The sequence below is a fragment of the Zootoca vivipara genome, chromosome 12 (assembly GCF_963506605.1).
Source record: "Zootoca vivipara chromosome 12, rZooViv1.1, whole genome shotgun sequence".
Lineage (NCBI taxonomy): Eukaryota > Metazoa > Chordata > Lepidosauria > Squamata > Lacertidae > Zootoca > Zootoca vivipara.
Window position 1 is genome coordinate 59,165,657 of NC_083287.1, and position 22,223 is coordinate 59,187,879.

A 22,223-nucleotide genomic window follows, 5' to 3' on the forward strand; every position below is an offset into this window, starting at 1 on the left:
ATCTTCATATAATTTTCTCTTAAAAGTAGAGCAAGCTGTTAATTTCCCACAAAGCCAGTTCTATATTACGTTCCAAGTCTCTTGCCCAATGTATCATTACTGTTTTAACCAAGTCATCCTTGGATTCCCATTCCAAAAGTATTTATACTTCTCATTATCTTCTAATGAACTCCTTTCAAAGTTGAAACTTTGCTCCAAAAAGCCATTCATGATACCTTTCTTAAATATTTTATTAGCCGGACAATATTGCAACCAGTCTTGTACTCAGTCCTTGATATCTTCTAGCTTTTTGAGTTTAAGACCAGCATCAGCAAAAGTCAATATATCTCTAGAAGTACTTCATTTCTTTTCCATATGAGTTTGCTTTTGGGTACTTGCTTTGATGGGGGAGAGCCATGACAGTGTTTTACTTTCCAACAAATTCTCACCCAAACACCATATGGACCATGGGGAGGCAAACTAAGGCCCGGGGGCAGATCCAGCTCAATCACCTTCTAAATCCAGCCCGCAGACGGTCCAGGAATCAGCGTGTTTTTACATGAGTAGAATGTGTCCTTTTATTTAAAAATGCATCTCTGGGTTATTTGTGGGCATAGGAATTCGTTCATCCCCCCCCAAAAAATATAGTCTGGCCCCCCCACAAGGTCTGAGGGACAGTGGACCGGCCCCCTGCTGAAAAAGTTTGCTGACCCTGATATAGACTCTTTCTTATACTATGATTCAAAAAGTCTTTATGAACCTTTATTTCAGCATACCAGTTACGCATGTTATCCAAATCGCCTACTGTATCTTTCCAAATCTAATAGTCTAATATTTTTAGATATTACCCATTTTGTTAAGCCGGAGACATGGGTGGCGCTGTGGTCTAAACCACAGAGCCTAGGGCTTGTCGATCAGAAGGTCGGCGGTTCGAATCCCCGTGTTAGCCAACACAAACAGGAGGCTTCATAATATAATCTAAAGTCTGGCAGTGCGAATCCGCATCTTTCTTTACTGTCCATCAATATTTTATATTTAATTATTGGCTTCTTCCCCTGCCAGATAAATCATAGACGGGGAGGAATCAGATTCTCAGTCCTGCTGGCTCTCCTCCTCTCCCCCCCGCTCCCAGAGAGTCCTTCATGTTGCTCAGCAAAGGGCCAGACAGGTCTAGAAGAGGAGCTCACCCCCCACGTCGCAGTCTCCATCTTTTGGGGGGGGGCTCGAGAGTGAGAGGCTGGAGACGGAAGGCACGTCCAGAGGTCAGTTTCCAGCAACATCTCAAGCTGAAGGAGTCAAGCCAGGGAGACCCTGCTGTGTTACTGTCACAGATGGGGTGTTGGCTACTCCCGAGTAAGCACTCCACACATCCTCTGGATTTTCATAGTTTTATTGTGCATGCTATATACAGTGGTGAGATGTCTCAAATCATGTCTGCTCTGCATGGGGCAGAAGCCCACAATGGCGTCTCGTGGGCTCTGACCCCCTTTTTAAGACTCGGCATCCAAACGCCCCTCCTCCTTGCTCTATGGGTCCTCCGTGGTCCCAAACCAGGCTCCTGAGGTGCCGGTCTACCTCCTTTCCAGCCCCTGCTGAAGCTAGCTCCTCCCCTGCTTCCCTGCTACCAGCCTGGAGCTGAGCCACCAGGACTCTGCAGAGCCCTGGACCCGTCTTAACCCTTCCTGTTCCTGATTTAAACTCCCAGACTTGCTGCTGCTCTCCCATCTGATGGAAGTAAGCAGAGTGGGCTGCTCTCTGCAAGCCCTCTCTCTTACAGTTACTTTCTGTGAATCAAAGTCAATTGCATTCCTAGCCTCCAGCCTTTTCCTGACCTGTGGAGACTCGGCATTTCCCTATCGGCCTTGTGAAATGGGTAAAAATTGTAGGAGAGAGAAACCACCTTACTGTGAGGGTCTCCTATAAATCTCCAAGCCAGACTGAAGACTTGGATGATGCCTTTCAATAGAAGATTACCACACATATGAAAAAGATACAGTAGACTTCAACCACCCCAACATCTGTTGGAATTCAAACTCGGCCATGAATGGAAGGTCTGACAAATTCCTCTATTGCCTTGCTGACAATGTCATTTCTCAGAAGGTGGAAGAAGCAACAAGGGGGTAATCTTTCTTGGACCTGTTCCTCACCAAGAGCGAGAAACTGATTGATGAAATCAAAGTACTGGGAAACTTGGGAGGAAGTGATCATCCCCTGGGTTTCATGATAGAGGCAAGGGAAAGCTGAGTGTAGTCAGACATCATCATCATCATCATTTTTTATACCCCGCCCATCTGTCTAGGTTTCCCCAGCCACTCTGGGCAGCTCCCAACAGAATATTAATAAAAAGCAATAAAACATCAAACATTTAAAAATTCCCTAAACAGGACTGCCTTCAGATGTCTTTTAAAAGTTCTGTAGTTCTTTATCTCCTTAATATCTGCTGGGAGGGCGTTCCACAGGGCGGGTGCCACCACCGATAAGGCCCTCTGCCTGGTTCCCTGTAACCTCACTTCTCTCAGGGAGGGAGCTGTCAGAAGGCCCTCGGCGCTGGACCTCAGTGCCCGGGCAGAACGTTGGGGGTGGAGACGCTCCTTCAGGTATACTGGGCCAAGGCCGTGTAGGGCTTTCAAGGTCAGCACCAACACTTTGAATTGTGCCCAGAAATGTACTGGGAGCCAATGTAGGTCTTTCACGACCCTTGTCTCAGCGGCCGCTCCCAGTCACCAATCTGGCTTCTGCGTTCTGGATTAGTTGTAGTTTCCGGGTCAACTTCAAAGGTAGCCCCACGTAGAGCGCATTGCAGTAATCCGTGCACTCTGGACTTCAAAAAGCTTAAGGATACTGGGTGAGATCCCATTGTCAGAAATATTCAGGGAAGGGTGTCCCCGATGGACGGGAGTTTCTAAAAGGAGAAATATTGAAGGCCCAAAGGCAGACAATTCCAACAAGAAAGAAAAGCGGGAGGCATCTCAGGAGGCTGGTGTGATTGCATAAGGAGCTTACAGGTGAGCTGATATTTAAGAAGAGCATGCATCAGAAATGGAATAAAGGGGAAATCACAAAGGAGGAGTATAGATGAGTAGCCAGCAGTTCAAGGGTGAAGGTCAGGCAGGCAAAAGCTCAGACCGGGGAGCTTGACATAGATGCTAAGAAAGGCCCTGGAAAACGCAATTAAACATTCAGTCTTTGAACACTTAGAAAAGGATGGTGTAATTATTAAGACCCACCATGGCTTTCTCAAAAAATAAGTCAAGCCAGATGAATATTTTCTTTTCTTTTCTTTTTGATAAAGTGTTACAAGCTTGGCGGATCAGGGGAATAGTGTATCTTGATTTCAGGAAGGTTTTCAACAAAGTCCCCCATGATATTCTTGCGAGGGAACTGGTAAAATGTGGGTTGAACGAGGGAACTGTTAGGTGGATTTGTAGCTGGTTGACTGACCAAATCCACAGAGTTCTCGCTAATGGTTCATCATCCTGGAAAAGAGTGACAAGTGGGGTAACACAGGCTTCTGTCCCGGGCCTGTTGTTGTTCAATGTCTTTTTAAATCACTTGGATGAAGGAATTGAGGGGATGCTTATGAAATTTGCCGATGACACCAAACTGCGAATGATAGCTGATGCCACAGAAGACAGCGCTGGGATTCAAAATGACCTTAACAGGTTGGAAAATTGGGACCAAGCTAACCAAATGAATTTCAAGAGGGACAAATCTCAGGTTCTGCGCTTCGGCAGGAAGAACCAGATGCACAAATATAAGATGGGAGACACCTGGCTTGCAAGCACTACAGGATCCAGGGGTCTTGGTGAACTACAAGCTTAACGTGAGTCAACAGTGTGATACAGCAGCACCAAAGGTTGACACTATTCTAGACTGCATCAATAGAGCTCTACTGTCCAGATCAAGGGAAGCCCCACCCTATTCTGCCTTGGTCAGACCACACCTGGAATATTGTGTCCAATTCTGGGCACCACAATTTAAGAAGGATGTTGACAAGCTAGAACATGTCCAGAGGAGGGCGACCAAGGATCAGGGGTCTGGAAAACAAGCCTTATGAGGAGCGGTTGAAGGAGCTAGGTATGTTTAGCCTGGAAAAGAGGAGACCTAGAGTAGATATGATAGCCATCTTCAAATATCTACAGGGCTATCTCATAGAAGAGGGAACAACCTTGTTTTTTCCTGCTCTGGAGGGGAGGACTCAAGTTGGCTTCGAGTTACAAGAAAGTTCTTCCTGGTGTTAGAATCTCCTTTCTTCTATCTTGAAGCCATTACTTTGGGCCCAACCCTGTGGAGCAAGAGAAAACAAGGAGCACCTTTGCCAATTTGCAACTTGGAGGCTTTTGAAGTGGAAGTATGTGAATTGCTTGTCAACCTCTTCCAAGGAAAACTAAGCATTAATAGCAACCTCATCACTGTTGCCAAATTGCTATTGACCCTCCTCCCACTGTCATGAAAAAGCTACTCAGTGAAATAAGTATTGATAGAAGATAAGGATAAATTAATTAAGAAGTAAGATATAGAATGAGTTTATAAGGATAAGATATAAAAGATATAGCAATAAGGTAATATTGAAGTAATAATTAGAGCTTATATAAGATTTAGAATTTACTAAGTATGACATGCAAAGAACCGCAGTAGGAGGTGGAAAGAGGAAGTCAATAGATTAGAAATAAGGGTCATAAGTAATAATTTTTGTTTTTGCAGTTTTGTATTTTTTGTATTTTGTATTTTGTGTGTTTTGTATTTCTTTTTTGTGTTTTGTTTGTTTGGAAAAATCTTTAATAAATACATTTTAAAAAGAAAAGAAAAAGCTATTCAGCACCTTTGCCAATGACTTGCACCTGGCGTACATAGTATGAAGAAATATTGGCACTGACTGTGGACGCCATGGCGTTGAGAGACAAGGTTGACTTCTTTTCTGGGTTGCCGAAGGACAAAAACATCCTCAACTGCATACTAATTAAAGTTTCTTAGAATTAATTTCCCACACAGCCATCGTTGGTCTTCTCCCTGTTGTGAGTTATCTGATGAGCGGTGAGATGAGACTTCCGACGGAAGCTCTTTCCACATTCCAAGCACTGATACGGTTTCTCCCCTGTATGAATTTTCTGATGGGCCATGAGACTTTGCTTCCACGTGAATCTCTTTCCACACTCTTGGCACTGAAATGGTTTCTCCCCACCATGAATACGTTGATGACTATTGAAGCCTGTGCTCGTATTAAAGCTCTTTCCACATTCAAAGCACTGATATGGCTTCTCTCCGGTATGAATGGTTTGATGGCAAGCAAGGTGGTGACTACGGTTGAAGCTCTTTCCACATTCCAAACACTGATAGGGCTTCTCCCCTGTATGAATTCTTTGATGGGAAGTGAGTTGGCTGCTCTGACTGAAGCTCTTTTCACAAACCGAGCACTGATAGGGTCTCCCCCCTGTATGAATTCTTCGATGGGAAGTGAGATGGCTGCTCTGACTGAAGCTCTTTTCACAAACCGAGCACTGATAGGGTTTCTCCCCTGTATGAATTCTTTGATGGAAAGACAGGCCGGTGCTGTGACTGAAGCTCTTTCCACATTCCAAGCACTGATACGGTTTCTCTCCGGTATGAATTCTTTGATGGGTAATGAGACTTTGCTTCCAGGTGAAGGTCCTTCCACATTCCAAGCATTTGTACAATTCTTCCCTGCTGTGAGTTCTTTGATGGTCAGAGAGAGTGGCGCTGCGATTGAAGCTCTTTCCACATTCCAAGCACTTGTATGGTTTCTCCCCTGTATGGATTATCTGATGGGCAGCGAGATTGGACCTCTGACCGAAGCTCTTTCCACATTCCACGCACTGATAGGGTTTCCCCCCTGTATGAATTCTTTGATGGGAAAGAAGATGGGCCTTCTGACCAAAGTTCTTTCCACATTCCATGCACTGAAATGGCTTCTCCCCAGTATGAATTCTTTGATGGGCCGTGAGATGGCCGCTTTGACTGAAGCTCTTTCCACATACCAAGCACTGATACGGTTTCTCCCCTGTATGAATGATATGATGGGCAGTGAGGTGGGTGCTGTGACTGAAGCTCTTTCCACATTCCTGGCACTGATACGGTTTCTCCCCTGTATGAACTCTTTGATGGGCAGTGAGATGGGAACTCTGACCGAAGCTCTTTCCACATTCCAGGCACTGATACGATTTCTCCCCTGTATGAATTCTTTGATGGGCAGCGAGGTGGGCACACTGACCGAAGCTCTTTCCACATTTCAAGCAGTGATATGGTTTCTCCCCAGTATGAATTATTTGATGGGAGGTGAGATGGTGGCTGTGACTGAAGCTCTTTCCACATTCAAAGCACTGGTAGGGTTTATTCTCAATGAGATTTTGATGTGAAGTGGAATCGGAGCTCTGACTGAAGCTGACTTCACACTCTGAATATTGATATGGCTTCTCCATAGTGTGGATTTTGACATCGTCTTCCTCGTTCTTAATTTCTAATTCATCACCACCTGCAACGAAGAGAGAAATGGATTAGAACCCCAGGAAGACATGGAGCCCTGAACTTCTGGTTTACCGCGTAATGGCGATGGACGGAGAATTTGCTTTCTCCTAAGCAGCTCACTCGTCGTGTGTTGGGAAACGCACTGGGGCAATGTGCATCCCATAAACACCCAAAGGATTTAGGACTTCTGGCCGATCACGAAGCAATGGCGGGCGCCGTTTTGCTCGGTTGAGAACGCGGTGCCTTTGAGGCAAGGGGGGACCGCTACAGCGCAGCGGCCCCCCAGAAGAAACCCCGAATCGAGCGTTTCAGGGATGTGGATCCGGCAGACGCCAGGAGCGAGCTCCCCCCTCCCTCGGTAGCCTATTTCTGGGCACCGAGAGAGCAGGGGGTCTGAGCTAATGTGGCGCAGCGGAACAAGGCTATCTTGGAGGCATGAAGCTGCGACCCTGCCAGGCAAACAGCAATCGGTTCTTCCTAAAAACCGGAACTTCTAAGGACTGAAATAATTGGAATTAAAAGCTACATTATCGGGAAAATCAGGTCATGGGAAGGGGTTTAAAGAGGAAGACAGCCCCTGACCACTGCGTGACCAAGAAGGCAATTATATTATCCTGAACCCAAAAGTTTTATTTTAATCTGAAAACATCTAAGGACTGTGAAAAATAGTTGTCTCCTACCCTGGAAGTGAGTCCCCTGATCGGCAGGCGAGAAGCCATTATGACTCATTCCAAAGGAATGTACTTTCGATTTTGAACTCCTGAACTGCCAAGAGTTGCACTGAATATTAGGACTGGCAATAATCTTAGTGGAGAAATTAAAGTAAAAATGAAATTTTGATATAAAATGGATTACAATTTTTGACTTTCGATTCCGGAGGTTGTTGTGAATACCATTTCCTGTTTTGCAAACCCTGCTTGCCCTTGGTGAGGGAAAGCAGACAGTCAAAACATGTCTGCTTTCCAGCAGATGGTGTTGACATTGCTAGCGGAACTTAAAAGTGGCCTTGTTCAATATAACCAGAAGGTTGAAAAAATGAGTAGAATTATCAATGGCTCCGATGATTGGGAAGAATTGATGGAAGAGGAAGAAGTAAAAGAGGGAGGATTGGATGAGGGTGAGAGCCTCGCAGTCCAGACAGAAGAAAATAAGAACACCTGGAGTGAGAGTTCAACTGCTCAGAAAGAACAAGATGAAAAAAATCAACAAGAAATACTGAGAAATGTTTCTTTTCCACAGATGAAAGACCAACAACTGACATGGGCCCAGAGATAGTAAGAAAGGTTAGGAAGGGGGTGGGGTAAACCATATATAAATGTTTATGTTATAGGATAATCCGGATTGAAATAGGACTGATTATATGGACTTACTGAACTGAAATAGGGGCCTTATGACCAGAGGAGGGGATAACAGAAGAAGTACGGTATTAAAAGTTATAGAAGTTCTTAGAAGAAAGGTGAGGTAGTAGGGAAGAAGATTTTTAGTTTATTTATGGTATGGGAAAGCTAAGGTACACAAAGGTTTTACAAATCATATAATTAAGAGAAATTTACAGAAGGTTATGGGAGAAATCTAAAAATTTGTTAGAAAGAAAATTTGTCTTTCCCCACTCGGAGCGATATCAGTGAAAAAAAGGAGTATGAAGGGGGACGGGGCGACATGTAGGGATTTATTAACAGAAAAGGACGGGGAAATAACCTTAAAGAGGTTTGAAGAAGTAGATCAACAAGAAATAGATTGGTTACAATATTTTCAACTTAATTAAGTTTTCAAGGTGGATAAAAAGATTGGTCTTTTGAATCCAACCTTGCAATTTGAAAGAGTCACTAGGGAATAATGACAAAGTGATTTCCAAAATGTATAAAGTATGATTAGAATGGAAGATGAAAGGTGAGCAGGTGAAGTCGGTCATAATTCAGTGGGCAAGAAATGTAGACCATAATATTGAAATGGCCGCATGGGAGAAGTTGTGGAATGTAGATCTTAAGTTTACAGAATGTTATACACTGTGAGAAAACTACATGAAATTGATGTATAGATGGTATTTTACTCCTAGTAGATTGGCAAAAATGTATAGATTAAAAAACCCATGCTGGAAATGTAAAGAAAAAGAAGGTACTTTTACCGTATGTGGTGGTCTTGTAAGAGAGTACTGTAAAAGCTTTCTGGGAAATGATATGTAACAAATTGAAAAAAATGTTTAAGATGCCCGTATATTCCGGTGTATAAGGCGACTGGGCGTATAAGACGACCCCCTACTTTTCCAGTCAAAATATAGAGTTTGGGATATACTCACCTTAATGAGTATATCCCAAACTTCCAACGCACACCAATTAAAATTTTTCTGTATCTCTTCCTCTCCTCGCTTTTTAAACACCAGTAAATGAAGCCAAAAGAGAGACATCAGTGCTTAAATGCGCAGGTGTTTAAATGCACTTACTTGCAGGCATGCTAAGAACTACAGGTAGCATTTTGAACTACCGTAGATTTCATTCGGAGGGAGGGGAGCAGAGGTGGGGAGAGGAAGGGAAGGGAGCCTGCTCCACTGGCACTCTGTTGCTCCAGGCACCGAGGCGAGGGGGGGGGAGAAAGAAAGGGGCTGCCGTTTTCTTTCCGTGCACGCTTTCTTTCTGTGCTTTTCTTTCCCTGCAGGGAGGAGGGAGGAAAGCTTCGTGCGTCCCCTCTCCCTGCACTGAAAAAAAGCGGCTGCTGCTTATATGCGAGTAAGCGGCTGCTGCTTTCTTTCCGTTCCCTGCAGGGAGGAAAGCCCTGTGCGTCCCCTCTTCCTGCACGGAAAGAAAGCGGCGGTCGCTGCATATGAGCTCCTCCCACCATATGCGGTGACCGCAGAATCTTATACCTGACATATAAGACGACCACCCAACTTTTGAAAAGATTTTCCTGGGTTCAAAAGTCGTCTTATACGCCAGAATATACTGTAACTTTTAATAAAAACCCAGCTGCTTTTTCTTCTAGGGGTAGTAGGCACTGAGATTCCAAAAGACCCCAAAAATAAAATTGCTTGTGTGTGTCACAACTGCAGCTAGAATGGTTTTTGCCCAGAGGTGGGACGAAGATGAAGTGGCACCCAAGAATGAGAGGCTAGCTGAATTAATGGATTGTGCCAAAATGGCAAGGTTGACAGGTGTAATAAGAAAATGTTTTTTTATTAAAGATTGGGGGGGAAATTGTGGAATATCTGGAAAAATAAATTTTGCAAATAAGCGCACTAGCAGGGTTAACACAATACAAGCAGTTAAATATATTAAGAGAAAATAAAGGAGAACAAAAAAAATGGAATAATGTGGAAAATGCAATATGAAAATAAAAATAAAAAAGGAACCACAAAAGAGGAGGGAAGTCAAATATATGTGTGTTGGAAATGTATGTGATTTGTGTTTTTGTACCGGCAATCTGTATGTCTGTGAATTTTTGAAAAATCTAATTTATAAAAAATCAAATTTACAAAGAAGAAAACATGGAGCCCCATATCATTGAGCAATGCTTATTAACATGAATGGTGATAGAAGAAGAACCAAGGAGTCTTTCTTTCTACAGGGTTGACGGCCTTCGTTGAGCGGCATTAACAGGCGTATCTATGGGAAACTGAGATGTGAAAAGGCTGCCTCTTATCCGGGATGGATTCTGTTGGGCCCAGTCATGGAATCCAAGCCATCTCCAATGTCAGTCATGTCCAGGGTAGATAAAAATCAATGATTTTTTAAAAAATAAAAAATAAAACCGGATCTTTTTTATTTAAATCTGATTTTTTTGTATTTAAATCGAAATTTTTTAAATAAAATGCTTTTTGAGGAAAATATATTACCATCCAAAGGTTGTTCCATCATGAAATAAAGATTAGTTTTTTAATTATGTAGAATAAGGTTGTATATGTTTAATTTTTTGGGTAAATAAATTCCATTAATCCATTCACAATGTCATGCTCTTCCAGAGGTTTTTGTAAGATTATTGGGCAGTTTCTCTGCCTACAATATATTATCACAGGTGCTTCATTTACTTTTGCAGTTCTCAAAACTGAATTTGACTCAACAGAGATCACATGCCTCTTCTTCCCAGCAAAAATGTTATAACATGAACAGAGTTGAGAAAAAGACCTTAATCCTATTGTTCTACAAACCTATGAATACAGAATCAACCCCTTCAGTGCTAAGTTTCAAGAAGTTCAGTGAATAGAATAGAAACAATATTTTTCTGATTGTTTGGAGTGGACAGTATTTAAGTTTTTCATGTGTAGGCTGGGCTGACAGTCTAAGGTTCTCAAAATAAATATATTTTGTTTTTGTTTAGCCAAATTAGTTAACAAACATGGATGTTTGTTTAAGCAAATAACATATGCTGTAATGTTATTGTTTCAGTTGAATAAATCTATTTAAATTGTTATTATTAAGGTAATGATTATTTTTCTCCTTCCTAAGTACAACAGTAAAGTTGTCCAAATATGAATGATTAACCTATTAAACTGGGGATAAAAAACTAATATGAAAAGTTGTTATTCTAAAAATCTTCATCTACTTGCATATTAAAGTTATACCAGCAAGAATTAGTCTTTATGTAGAAAACTATGATTTAAATCAAGCCTTGCTGACTAGTGATTTAAATCCACCCTGGTCATGTCTTTGGCAAGACTAGAGGAAGAATATGCACAGACCCAAGAGCTGGTCCCCCTCCATTCAAGGTTTGCTGTGGGGGTGTCTGTATCCCAGATTCGAACAGGGGGCCCAGTTGAGTTCCAGCAAAATCTGGGGAGTTCCTCACCTAGAGCTACGTATGGCGTTTCAAAGCAGATCTTGTGATCCAGCAAGGGGGCCTTACCCAGAGAATCCAGGATACCATGATGCTCCTCCATGACTTCCTCATGCAGAGCTCTCTGGTCAGGATCCAGCAACGCCCACTCCTCGTCTGTGAAATGGACAGCTACGTCTTCAAAGCACACTGGACCCTTCGAGGGAAAGGGAAAGGAAAAGGATCTTCCTCTTAGACAGCACACCGATTATCTACTACGTTTGGCTGTCCCAACAGCTCTGGCTGTCGTAATGGAATTCTTTTATTGTGTATTTTAATGATGGGTGCAAATGGGTGGAACTCCACATTGCCTTCTTCAAATCACTCTGTCTGCATAAGCATTGCTAGGCAGAAGGATCCCCTCTGTTTTTGGAAGGGGGGACCCTCCCAATCCGCTAAAGCTCACTTCCAAGGAATCATGGGGACACAGGGAGATGGCGGAGAGCAGGGGGAGCCCCGTTAGGGGAATCTGGAATCCCAACTCTGTTCCTTATTCTTAGCACATAAAAGGTAAAGGGACCCCTGACCATTAGGTCCAGTCGTGACCGACTCTGGGGTTGCGCGCTCATCTCGCATTATTGGCCGAAGGAGCCGGCGTATAGCTTCCAGGTCATGTGGCCAGCATGACAAAGCCGCTTCTGGCAAACCAGAGCAGCGCACGGAAACGCCGTTTACCTTCCCGCTGTAGCGGTTCCTATTTATCTACTTGCATTTTGAGGTGCTTTCGAACTGCTAGGTGGGCAGGAGCTGGGACCGAGCAACGGGAGCTCACCCCGTCACAGGGATTCGAACCGCCGACCTTCTGATCAGCAAGCCCTAGGCTCAGTGGTTTAGCCCACAGCGCCACTTGGGTCCCATTCTTAGCACATAAACCTTCTCAAATGGCGTTTTCATCCTTCATTGAGGGCATTTTTGACAGAAGCCAAGGGGAGGAGAGAGATTCGTTCCCCCTCAGAAGCACCCTAGCAGCCCCACCCCTGGCCTCTTTCCCCACAAGGCTGCTTCCCGCTACCTGATCTGTTTCTGCAGCCGCTGCTTCCTCTCTGCTGCCATGAAAAGACGGACTTGGGGGTCTTGCTGGCATCCTCCTGTCACCTGCGAGAGATCAAGGGAAGTGGAGAGCCCTGAGCGCCTGCTTCTCTCAGAGGGGAATCTGTGTCTCTCTCTCTTCAGATGGGCCTTAGAAAAAGTCTCCCCTGCTACTAAGTGCATTTTGACGTTTGTACCCACTTCATATTTTTGTTGGGCAAAACTAGCTCTCGCCTCCTTTGGGCTCTTAGAATCATAGAGTTGGAAGAGACCACAAGGGTCATCCAGTCCAACCCCCTGCCAAGCAGGAAACACCATCAAAGCATTCTTGACATATGCCTGTCAAGCCTCTGCTTAAAGACCTCCAAAGAAGGAGACTCCACCACACTCCTTGGTAGCAAATTCCACTGCCGAACAGCTCTTACTGTCAGGAAGCTCTTCCTAATGTTTAGGTGGAATCTTCTTTCTTGTAGCTTGAATCCATTGCTCCGTGTCCGCTTCTCTGGAGCAGCAGAAAACAACCTTTCTCCCTCCTCTATATGACATCCTTTTATATATTTGAACATGGTTATCATATCACCCCTTAACCTTCTCTTCTCCAGGCTAAACATACCCAGCTCCCTAAGCCGTTCCTCATAAGGCATTGTTTCCAGGCCTTTGACCATCTTGGTCCCAAGCATCTCCCACAAAAAGATTAAAAGAACCCACAGATGAGTTTCAAAATCCACCCTCCTTTCTCCTTACCCAAAGGCCTCTCTCTGTCGTCAAATGGAGTCCTCTCTACCTCAGATGAATCCTTTCCCTGGAAGAGCAACAAGGGTTCAAAACAGAGAATGGGGAGAAGGATTAGAAAAGGAATAGCAGGGGCAAAATCTTTTAGGGGTACCCAATTACACTCATTGGATGCTTCCCAAAAAATGGATGAGCCAATAGTAGAGAGTGTTGTGATGTTCTCCCTCCTGTTTGGAGCCCCTTGGGAGTATCCAGAGGGAAGTCTCTCTCACCTGCTTCCTCTCCTCTGCCTGACTCAGGAGGAAACCTTCGGCCAGGGCCACCGCCTGGGAACTGGTCTCCGCTCCACATTCCCGCACCCAGCTCTCCATCTCCGGTGGAAGGACAGCCAGGAACTGCTCCAAGACCACCAGGTCCACCATCTCGGCTTTCGTGTGCCTTTCTGGCTTCAGCCACTGGTGGTAAAGGCGGTAGAGTCTTCTGCAAACTTCTTGGGGTCCTTCAGTCTCCTGGTAGCAGAAGTGCCTGAACTGCTGGCTCTGCAAATCTGAGCTGGGGGTGTCCTCCCCACCCAGGATCTTCTGCACTGAGGTTTTCCAGAATCCCCCGTTTTGGATGGCATGGCCTCTTCCTGCTTCTGGGCCAGTTGAATCTGGCTCATCCATGAAGCCTCCAAGAGATCGGAAGGAATCCCTTTTGTCTTCTGCCAAGTCCTGTCTGTCCAAAGGAGATGGGCTACCAAATCCTACAAAGCAAATACATTCTTCTGTTATAAAATTGACACGTGATCAGGAGAAGGAAAGTGTTATCTCAAGAAGCATGGATGAGTCTTGAGCAGGGGTGGGCAACCTAATTGCCTTCTCAATCCATCCCGCGGACAGTCCGGGAATCAGCGTGTTTTTACATGAGTAGAATGCGTCCTTTTATTTAAAATGCATCTCTGGGTTATTTGTAAGGCATAGGAATTTGTTCTTTTTCCTTCTTCAAAATATAGTCCGGCCCACCACATGGTATGAAGGACGGTGGACCGGCCCACGGCTGAAAAAGGTTGCTTGAGGAACCAGGGCTGGACTGCAATACAGCCGCCAAGAAGAGGAGGAGGAGGAGGAGGAGGAGGAGGAGGAAACTTAGAAGGGAATTTATAATGTGAAATGTAGGGATTTCGGTGTGATGACACAGCCTAGTTGCTCCTGCCTTTCAGTGTTTTCAATCAGTGAATGAAGTCAGAACAGGGACCGATGAGTTAGTCATTTGCACCAATTGTGCTCTCCCAAAAACCCCACCCCCACCCCCACTCCAGGGCCCATTTCTTTCCTGCGTCCCTTTTTTCTTTATTCTGAGGGCTATATATTGAATATCTGGCCAACCCCCTGAGGGACATGTGGGCGTGGCCAAAGGCCATGTGGGAGGGGCCAAAGGACAAGACTCCAAAGCAAGTACAGTAGGAGTCACCTTCCTTTACTGGCAACCAAATTGGCTATATTGGCAACCATATTACTATGCTCATCCAGTGACCTACAAACGACATGAGGAGACTCGGTCTATTTATTTGTATGCTTTATTCGTCTTATGATCCTTGTTCATAAAACCCAATAAAAAGTGGGGGTTTTTTTCAAGAAGAAAAGAAAAGGACAAGACAGACACCCCCCCCCCCAGGCCACACCTGCACTGCATCTGCAAAGCAGGATCCAGTCGCTTTAAAGAGCCATGGAATTCCTCCAACGAAACCAGGAATTATAGCTTGTTAAGGATGCAAACAATTCCCAGGAGAAATCCCCCCAGAGTGGGAAAGCAATGTGTCCTCCTTAGCAATGGGTGGGGCCCAAGGGTCATAGCTACCAAGTACCCCGTTGTCCCTGGGAAACCCCCGTATTTTCATACCGTTTCCCGGAGGTCCCCCGTATCTCTTCGTCTCCCGTTTTTCTCCCTTATAGTCTCCTGCTGGCGGCCATTTTTTTCTGCTTTGCCCATCTATGGGCACCGAAAATGGCCGGCGCCGACACCAGAAGTCGCGTGTACGCATGTCCGGAAGTGTGTAGACGCGACTTCCGGTGTCGGCCATTTTTGGTGCCCATAGATGGGCAGAGCGACACCGGAAGTTGCATCTATGCACTTCTGGACATGCGTACACGCGACTTCCGGTGTCGGCGCCGGCCATTTTCGGTGCCCATAGATGGGCAAAGCGACACCGGGAGTTGCGTCTACACAACATCCGGTGTTGCGCAGCTGCCGGTCCCGGATTCTGCAGTCTGGGACTTGGCAGGTATGCCAAGGGTCTTCCCACAAAAGAGTAACCCAAGGATTAGTTTCCAGATCCACAGAATGTGACCAAACTGAGAGGAAAAACCCCTCCTTCCTCCTTACCCAGTGGCCTCTCTCTGGTGTTCAACGGAGTCCTCTCTGCCTCAGAGGAATCAGGGCCCATTTCTGCAAAGATAATCTTCCCCTGAAAGGGCAATGGAATTGAGAATGGAGAGAAAGATTAGAAAAGGAAGGGTAGAGGCAAGCCCTTTAGAGTTATCAGATATCATTCCTTGGGTGCGTTCCAAAAAAGTAGAGGATTTTGGGATATTTGCCCTCTTGTTCAGAGCGCTTTGGGAGCATCCAGAGGAAAGTCTCTCTCACCTGCTGCTCTGCCTGCTTCCTCTCCTCTGCCTGACTCAGGAGGAATCCTTCGGCCAGGGCCACCGCCTGGGAACTGGTCTCTGCTCCACATTCCCTCACCCAGCTCTCCATCTCCGGTGGAAGGACAGCCAGGAACTGCTCCAAGATCACCAGGTCCAGCATCTCAGCTTTTGTGTGCCTTTCTGGCTTCAGCCACTGACAGTCCAGGCAGTAGAGGCGCCTGCAAACTTCTCGGGGTCCTTCAGCCTCCCGGTAGCAGAACTGCCTGAACTTTTGTCTCTGCGCTTCTGAGCTGAAGGTGTCCCCCTCACCCAGGATCTTCTGCAGAGAGTTTCCCCAGATCCCCCCACTGCTCCCAGTTTCGATGGCATGGCCTCTTCCTACTTCTGGGCCAGCTGAGTCTTGCTCATCCATCCTGGCTCTCCGGAAGCCTCCAAGAGGTCAGAAGGAAGCCCTTGTTCTTCTGCCAAGTTCCGTCTGTCCTAAGTAGAGGTTAATCCTGCAACGTAAATACATATGAAATTGAAACACGGTCAGGAGAAAAAAGAGGTTCTTTGAGCAAGTGTGGATGAATGAAGCAATGGATTCAAACTTCAAGAAAGAAGATTCCACCTCAACATTAGGAAGAACTTCCTGACAGTAAGAGCTGTTCGGCAGTGGAATTTGCTGCCAAGGAGTGTGGTGGAGTCTCCTTCTCTGGAGGTCTTTAAGCGGAGGCTTGACAGGCATATGTCAAGAATGCTTTGATGGTGTTTCCTGCTTGGCAGGGGGTTGGACTGGATGGCCCTTGTGGTCTCTTCCAACTCTAGGATTCTATGATCTTGCTAGGAACCAGGGCTGAGCTGCAACACAACCCAGATTCTGAGCTTTCTTTTTTAAAAAGTAAGGAGAAGCCAGCATCTAGCTCTCTTGGAAGGAAAGTTGCTATGCAAAATGTGCAGCAAACATAGGGAATTTCTGTCAGGTGAATCCGCCTGGTTGCTCCTGCCTTTCAGTGTTTTCTGTCAACGAAAGACGTCAGAACTACGATTGACAAGCTAGCCATTTGTACAGGATGTAATCTGGATACTAGGCTAGAGTGGGGGTCCTAACCCTGGGGTCCTTAAGGGTTGCTCTCCCTCCCACCCCACCCCCACTTGGCCCCCAAATATGTGAAGAACCACCTTCTTCCCTACAGACCCTCTTGGCTGTGAAATTTGGCAGAATGCGAAATTAATTGTAAATCAGGTGATAACTAAGGAATGTAAAATAAATACAAACAGGATGCCCATTATCACCGCTGTTGTTCATCTTGGTCCTGGAAGTACTTGCAAGAAATATAAGAGCAGAAAAAGAGATTATAGGGATAAAAACTGGGAAGAATGAATTTAAATTGAAAGCCTTTGCTGATGATTTAGTAATTATTGTAGAGGACCTGAAAAATTCTCTCCCTAAGGTGATAGAGAAAATTCAAGAATTTGGGGAAGTGGCAGGATTTAAATTAAATAGAAATAAAACTACATTATTAGTTAAAAACCGAAACGAAGAAGAGAAAAAGGATTGGTGCAAAGTATTGAGATAGAAATTCATAAAAAAGTAAAATATTTAGGGATATGGCTAACAACAAGAAATATAAATGTGTATACAGACAATTGTGAAAAAGTATGGTGTGAGATAAAAAGGAATCTAAAAATATGGACTAGAATGAACCTCTCCCTGCTAGGTAATAAAAATGAATGTGCTGCCAAAAATGCTCTTTCTTTTCAGACAGTCCCAATAATGGGTAAAAATGACTGCCTCAAAAGATGGCAAAAGGATATTTCCAAATTTGTCGGGGGGGGGGAGGCCTAGGATAAAACATAAGATACTTACAGATACAAAAGAAAGGAGGCTTTGCCCTCCCAGACCTTAAATTATATTATGAGGCAGCATGTTTGGTTTGGATTAGGGACTGGATAAAACTGGAAAAGGAAGCAGCATTGGATTTGGAGGGACATGAGAACAGATATGGATGGCATGCATATCTATGGTATGGGAAAGGGAAAATACATAAAGGATTATATAACCATATAATTAGGAAATCATTAACGAGAGTATGGGAAAGATACAAGGATCTAATAGAACAAAAAACACCTTGGTGGCTATCACCAATAGAAGCTTCGTTACTCAAACTGCTTGGCAAAAAGGGAACATGGCCTACATATAGAGATTTATTGGAAGAACAAGAAGGTAAATGGAAATTAAAAGAGTACGTAGAAATTAAATACCATTTTCAGAGTTGGTTGCATTATAGACAATTAAATGAGATGTTTAAGGAAGACAGAAAGAAAGGGCTTAGCTTTACAATTTCCAGATTTCAAAAGGAAGTGATAGAAGAAGATGTGAAACTACTGAAGAAAGTGCTGTATAGTATTTTGCTAGAATGGGAAACGAAAGATGAGGAGGTCAAATCAGTTATGATTAAATGGGTGCAAGATATAGGATATAATACACAATTCGAGGACTAGGAAAAACCTGCCAAGGAAAACAAAGAATTTATTCATGTATGCTACAACAGCGGCAAGTCTTGTTAGCCCAAGGATGGAAGATTGAGGAAGTCCCAATGAAAGAACAATGGCAAGAAAAACTGATGAGCTCTGCGGAACTGGCAAAGTTAACATATAAACTATAGGAGAAGGACAACCGTGATTTTAAGGAAGAATGGGAACTTTTTACAAACTATTTAAAAAGACAACAAAAGGACTTGGACTCCTTGGCAGGTTTTGAATAAACATACACAATTTATTAGTAGAATATCGGATAGATAAGGTAAAGATGTGTACAATTTTATAACATGCAGAAAATAACAAGTGCAAAGTCTCGGGGGGGGGGGGTTGGGAGGGTATAAAAGGGGGGAATGTAATTGTTTATATTGATTGAAGATGTATTTTGTTAAATTTGTTCAATAATATATATATTTTAAAGTACTAATAAAGGGCAATGAAGAGACTAAAAAGGGGGGGAATGAAATTTGGCAGAGGGGGCCCTCTTGGTAGTCTCACCCCCTTTGGGTGGGGGTGGCCCAAGAGAGGGCATCCTGGGGGCAGATCCCCCCTTGGGGGATTCCCTCCCCACAGAGGCACCTTCCCCTCTTTCCCAAGGCCTCTGACAACAGAGACGTGTGTTTTCAGGATCCAGCCTATTCCTGTGATTCTTCGTTTTAATATTTAAAAATATTTTTAAATGGTTGCAATCTGCTCTGAGACAGTGGTATTAGTAGTAAAAATACAAATAAACAACAACAATAATAATAACAACAACAGCCTCAAGCATGGAAGAAAATCAATAAAACCTCTGGCGTTTGGCGATGGTGATGCTCATGTTATCTGTTAACTGCTCTGTCCTGTTGGCCCTTTTTCTGGTTCTGCTTCAACATATTCATGAACCAGGAACTCAGGCGCTGACCTCTAATCCTGAACTCTCTGTTGTAGATATTCCCTAAACCTATTGTGCTATTTTTGTGATGTACAAATGACAGCAGAAGAGAATATTTCTTTGTATCCTTCATTTGTCATGATTCCCGTGAACCTTGCTATAAAACTCAATGAAGTTATTCCAAAAAGACAACACACACTCCCAGGCCTCCCTCTGCGCTGCATCTGCAAAGCAGGATGAGACCATAGAATCCTGGGAAACGTAGTTTCTAAAGGGTGCTGAGCGTTGCTAGGCAAGGGGTGTCCCTTGGAGTGGCTAGGCAACCCGTCAGGGAATTATTGCTGGTGGGGAGAGGGTCTCCCAGTAACTCTCAGCACTGGGGGGGGGGCTGCCCCTTCCACCCCCAGCACAGCTTGGCTTCCTTCCCAGCAGGGCCTCTCCTGCTGCCTTGGATTCCTTGGATGGGGAGACCTGTCTGAACGGGCGCACATGGGTCAGCCAGGAGTCTGGATAATACCCCTGTCTGATGAATGGCTGGTGGGGAAAGCCTTCCTTCTAACTGAAGGACAAGGGAGGGTTCGCTTGCATCCAGAGGGACTCAGCATCAGAACATGAGCCCTGCAGGATCAGGCCAAAGGGGGTCCCCTATTGAGTGCCCCCTCCTGTTCCCACAAGGGTCTCTTCTGGAAAGCCCCCCCCCCCGGAAGGACTAGAGTGCAAGAGCCTCCCCCCCCCCCGCGCGCCTCCTTCCCAGCACCTGGGAGTCAGGAGCCTGGCAGAGTCTGGCCCTTGTGCCTAGCAGACCCCCAAGTCGCCTTTTCCTCCTCCATCTCCCTGCCTCCTGTGGGAGGGAGTTCCAGAGGTTTAACTCTGCCCTAGAGGAAGCGGCTCTTTCTGTTCTCCGCCCGCCATCTTCCAACAGCCTTTCTCGATTGACTGCATAGGGTTGGGTGTATGTGTATATATAAAAATATATATAATTCTTGCGTATATTTTATGTCCAGCTGTTTCTCTCCGGCTTCAAATGCCGTTCATAAATGTGACAGATGCCTATTTCTGAATGGGCTTCCTTTGCCTGCCGTTATTCCACCCCCCCCCCCGAAAGATCCCAGGAAGACGAGGCTGGCAGATCTTCTGCTCCCTGACTTGGGGGGGGGGGTGTCTCCCCATGCATGAGATGGAAGCCCCCCCCGCCATGCATCTCCCCCCGGGCCCCCCCTTCTCCCCAATGCACCCAAAGGGGGAGCAGAGAGAAGACTCACCGCATCCCAGGAGGCGCCTCCTTTGCAGAGGAGACAAACCAACCGCCGCCCCCCCTTGCAAAAAGGGACTTGGCTGGGAGGGAGGGGCTGTTGCTTTGGAGGACCTGCCCCTCCAGCCTTGACTTCCTGTCCCCTCTAGGAAGGCAGCTCCGTTCCTCTTAACCCTTCCCAAGCCGTGCGCCCTCATAGAATCATAGAGTTGGAAGAGAGCACAAGGGCCATCCAGTCCAACCCCCTGCCAAGCAGGAAACACCATCAAAGCATTCTTGACATATGCCTGTCAAGCCTCTGCTTAAAGACCTCCAAAGAAGGAGACTCCACCATACTCCTTGGTAGCAAATTCCACTGCCGAACAGCTCTTACTGTCAGGAAGTTCTTCCTAATGTTTAGGTGGAATCTTCTTTCTTGAAGTTTGAATCCATTGCTCCGTGTCCGCTTCTCTGGAGCAGCAGAAAACAACCTTTCTCCCTCCTCCATATGACATCCTTTCATATATTTGAACATGGCTATCATATCACCCCTTAACCTTCTCTTCTCCAGGCTAAACATACCCAGCTCCCTATGCCATTCCTCATAAGGCATCGTTTCCAGGCCTTTGGCCATTTTGGTTGCCCTCCCCTGGACATGTTCCAGCTTGTCAGTATCCTTCTTGAACTGTAAAATAAAAAAATTCCTTCAGTAGCACCTTAAAGACCCATTAAGTTTATATTTTGGTATGAGCTTTCGTGTGCATGCACACTTCTTCAGATACACATGCACACGAAAGCTCATACCAAAATAAAAACTTAGTTGGTCTTTAAGGTGCTACTGAAGGAATTTTTTTATTTTACTTCGACCCAGACCAACACGGCTACCTACCTGTAACCAGAACTTCTTGAACTGTGGTGCCCAGGACTGGACACAGGACTCCAGGTGAGGTCTGACCAGAGCAGAATACAGTGGTACTATTACTTCCCTTGATCTAGATGCTATACTCCTATTGATGCAGCCCAGAATTGCATTGGCTCACCCTCCTCTCCTCCCTCTCTGGGGTCTTCTCTCTCCGAAGCTGGAGCCCCAGAGGAGGGGGCTCATTTTGGGGGACCCTCCTAGCTGGGTCAAGATAAGGACTTTCAAACAGGAATAATCCACAGAGAAACTTCAGATTACACCCCCCCCCCCGTGCCAAGCTGCACTGGGTGACAAGCAGAGGTGGCGAAGCTGCGTGCCCAGCTCAGTTGGGCGCTAACAAGATAGTGCCCCGGGCAGGCGGCTGACGATGTTTGGAGAGAGAGAAGAAGGACCCTCATCTACTCACCTGCCCCAGGTAACACCTGCCCCGGGTTAGCTGGCAGCTTCCCTCTACTTGGAGTCCCGGGGCAAAGGCCAAACGCTTTAACCCAGAAAAAAACCACAAAGCCAAGGCACAGCGAAGGGCCGCTCCGGAGCATGTGCAGAGTGCAGAGCCTTTTCACCCACCCCTTGATCACCCCTGGCCCAGTGGGTGGGGAGCCAGGTGCCCTCCTGGTAGGTGGGCTAACAGCCGCCATCGGCATCCCTGACCACCAGCCAGCCAGGCTGCCTGGAGTTGGGAATCTGAAGCAGGTGGAGGGCGCCAGGTTGGGCAAGGCTGTCCAGGTTTGCCCCGGGAAAAGCAGCCCAGCCAGCAGCCTCGCGAAGGCCCTTTGCACACGCCTAGAGGCACTCTCTCCCGCACCCGCTGCCCGGTGCAGGATGGCAGATGCTCTTGCGCTTGCCTCCTCCTGCTGCCCGAAGGAGCGGGTTGGACTAGATGACCCTTGTGGGTCCCTTCCAAGCCTGCGCTTCTTCTCGCGGGGGCGGGAACGGAGACTCCCCCTCCAGCCCCGGGCGCGCCTTTCTGCACGCGCTCTTGCGCACGGAGCGGCGCCAGCAGGGAACTGCAGTTTGTGGGCACGA

The 22,223-nt window shown here is 45.9% G+C and overlaps 1 protein-coding gene across 3 annotated transcripts; it reads right to left on the reverse strand.

The window, feature by feature from the left end:
• Window positions 1-1,353: 1,353 nt before the first annotated feature.
• Window positions 1,354-22,160, reverse strand: LOC132592831 (zinc finger protein 665-like). 3 transcript variants are annotated; one of them, XM_060280472.1, is made up of 8 exons: window positions 21,604-22,160; window positions 15,652-16,150; window positions 15,391-15,472; window positions 13,299-13,771; window positions 13,039-13,096; window positions 12,278-12,360; window positions 11,296-11,422; window positions 1,354-6,469 (listed from the first exon to the last, which is right to left on the reverse strand). In XM_060280472.1, exons 2-8 carry the CDS (start codon window positions 16,063-16,065, stop codon window positions 4,956-4,958), a joined length of 2,751 nt encoding a protein of 916 aa, XP_060136455.1. In that variant the 5' UTR covers window positions 16,066-16,150; window positions 21,604-22,160; the 3' UTR covers window positions 1,354-4,955. The 3 variants fall into 3 exon arrangements, with proteins under 3 accessions (XP_060136455.1, XP_060136456.1, XP_060136454.1); XM_060280473.1 differs by lacking the exon at window positions 21,604-22,160 and adding an exon at window positions 21,165-21,559; XM_060280471.1 differs by lacking the exon at window positions 21,604-22,160 and adding an exon at window positions 20,307-20,435.
• Window positions 22,161-22,223: the final 63 nt, after the last annotated feature.

Coding starts and splice junctions, on each gene's coding strand:
- LOC132592831 (XM_060280472.1), bottom strand. CDS start 16,065: ATGGATGAGCAAGACTCAGCTGGCCCAGAAGTAGGAAGAGGCCATGCC. Junction 13,772..15,390: donor CACCAGAGAGAGGCCACTGG/GTAAGGAGGAAG, acceptor TTTGCTTTGTAG/GATTTGGTAGCCCATCTCCT. Junction 13,097..13,298: donor AGGCAGAGGAGAGGAAGCAG/GTGAGAGAGACT, acceptor TTGCTCTTCCAG/GGAAAGGATTCATCTGAGGT.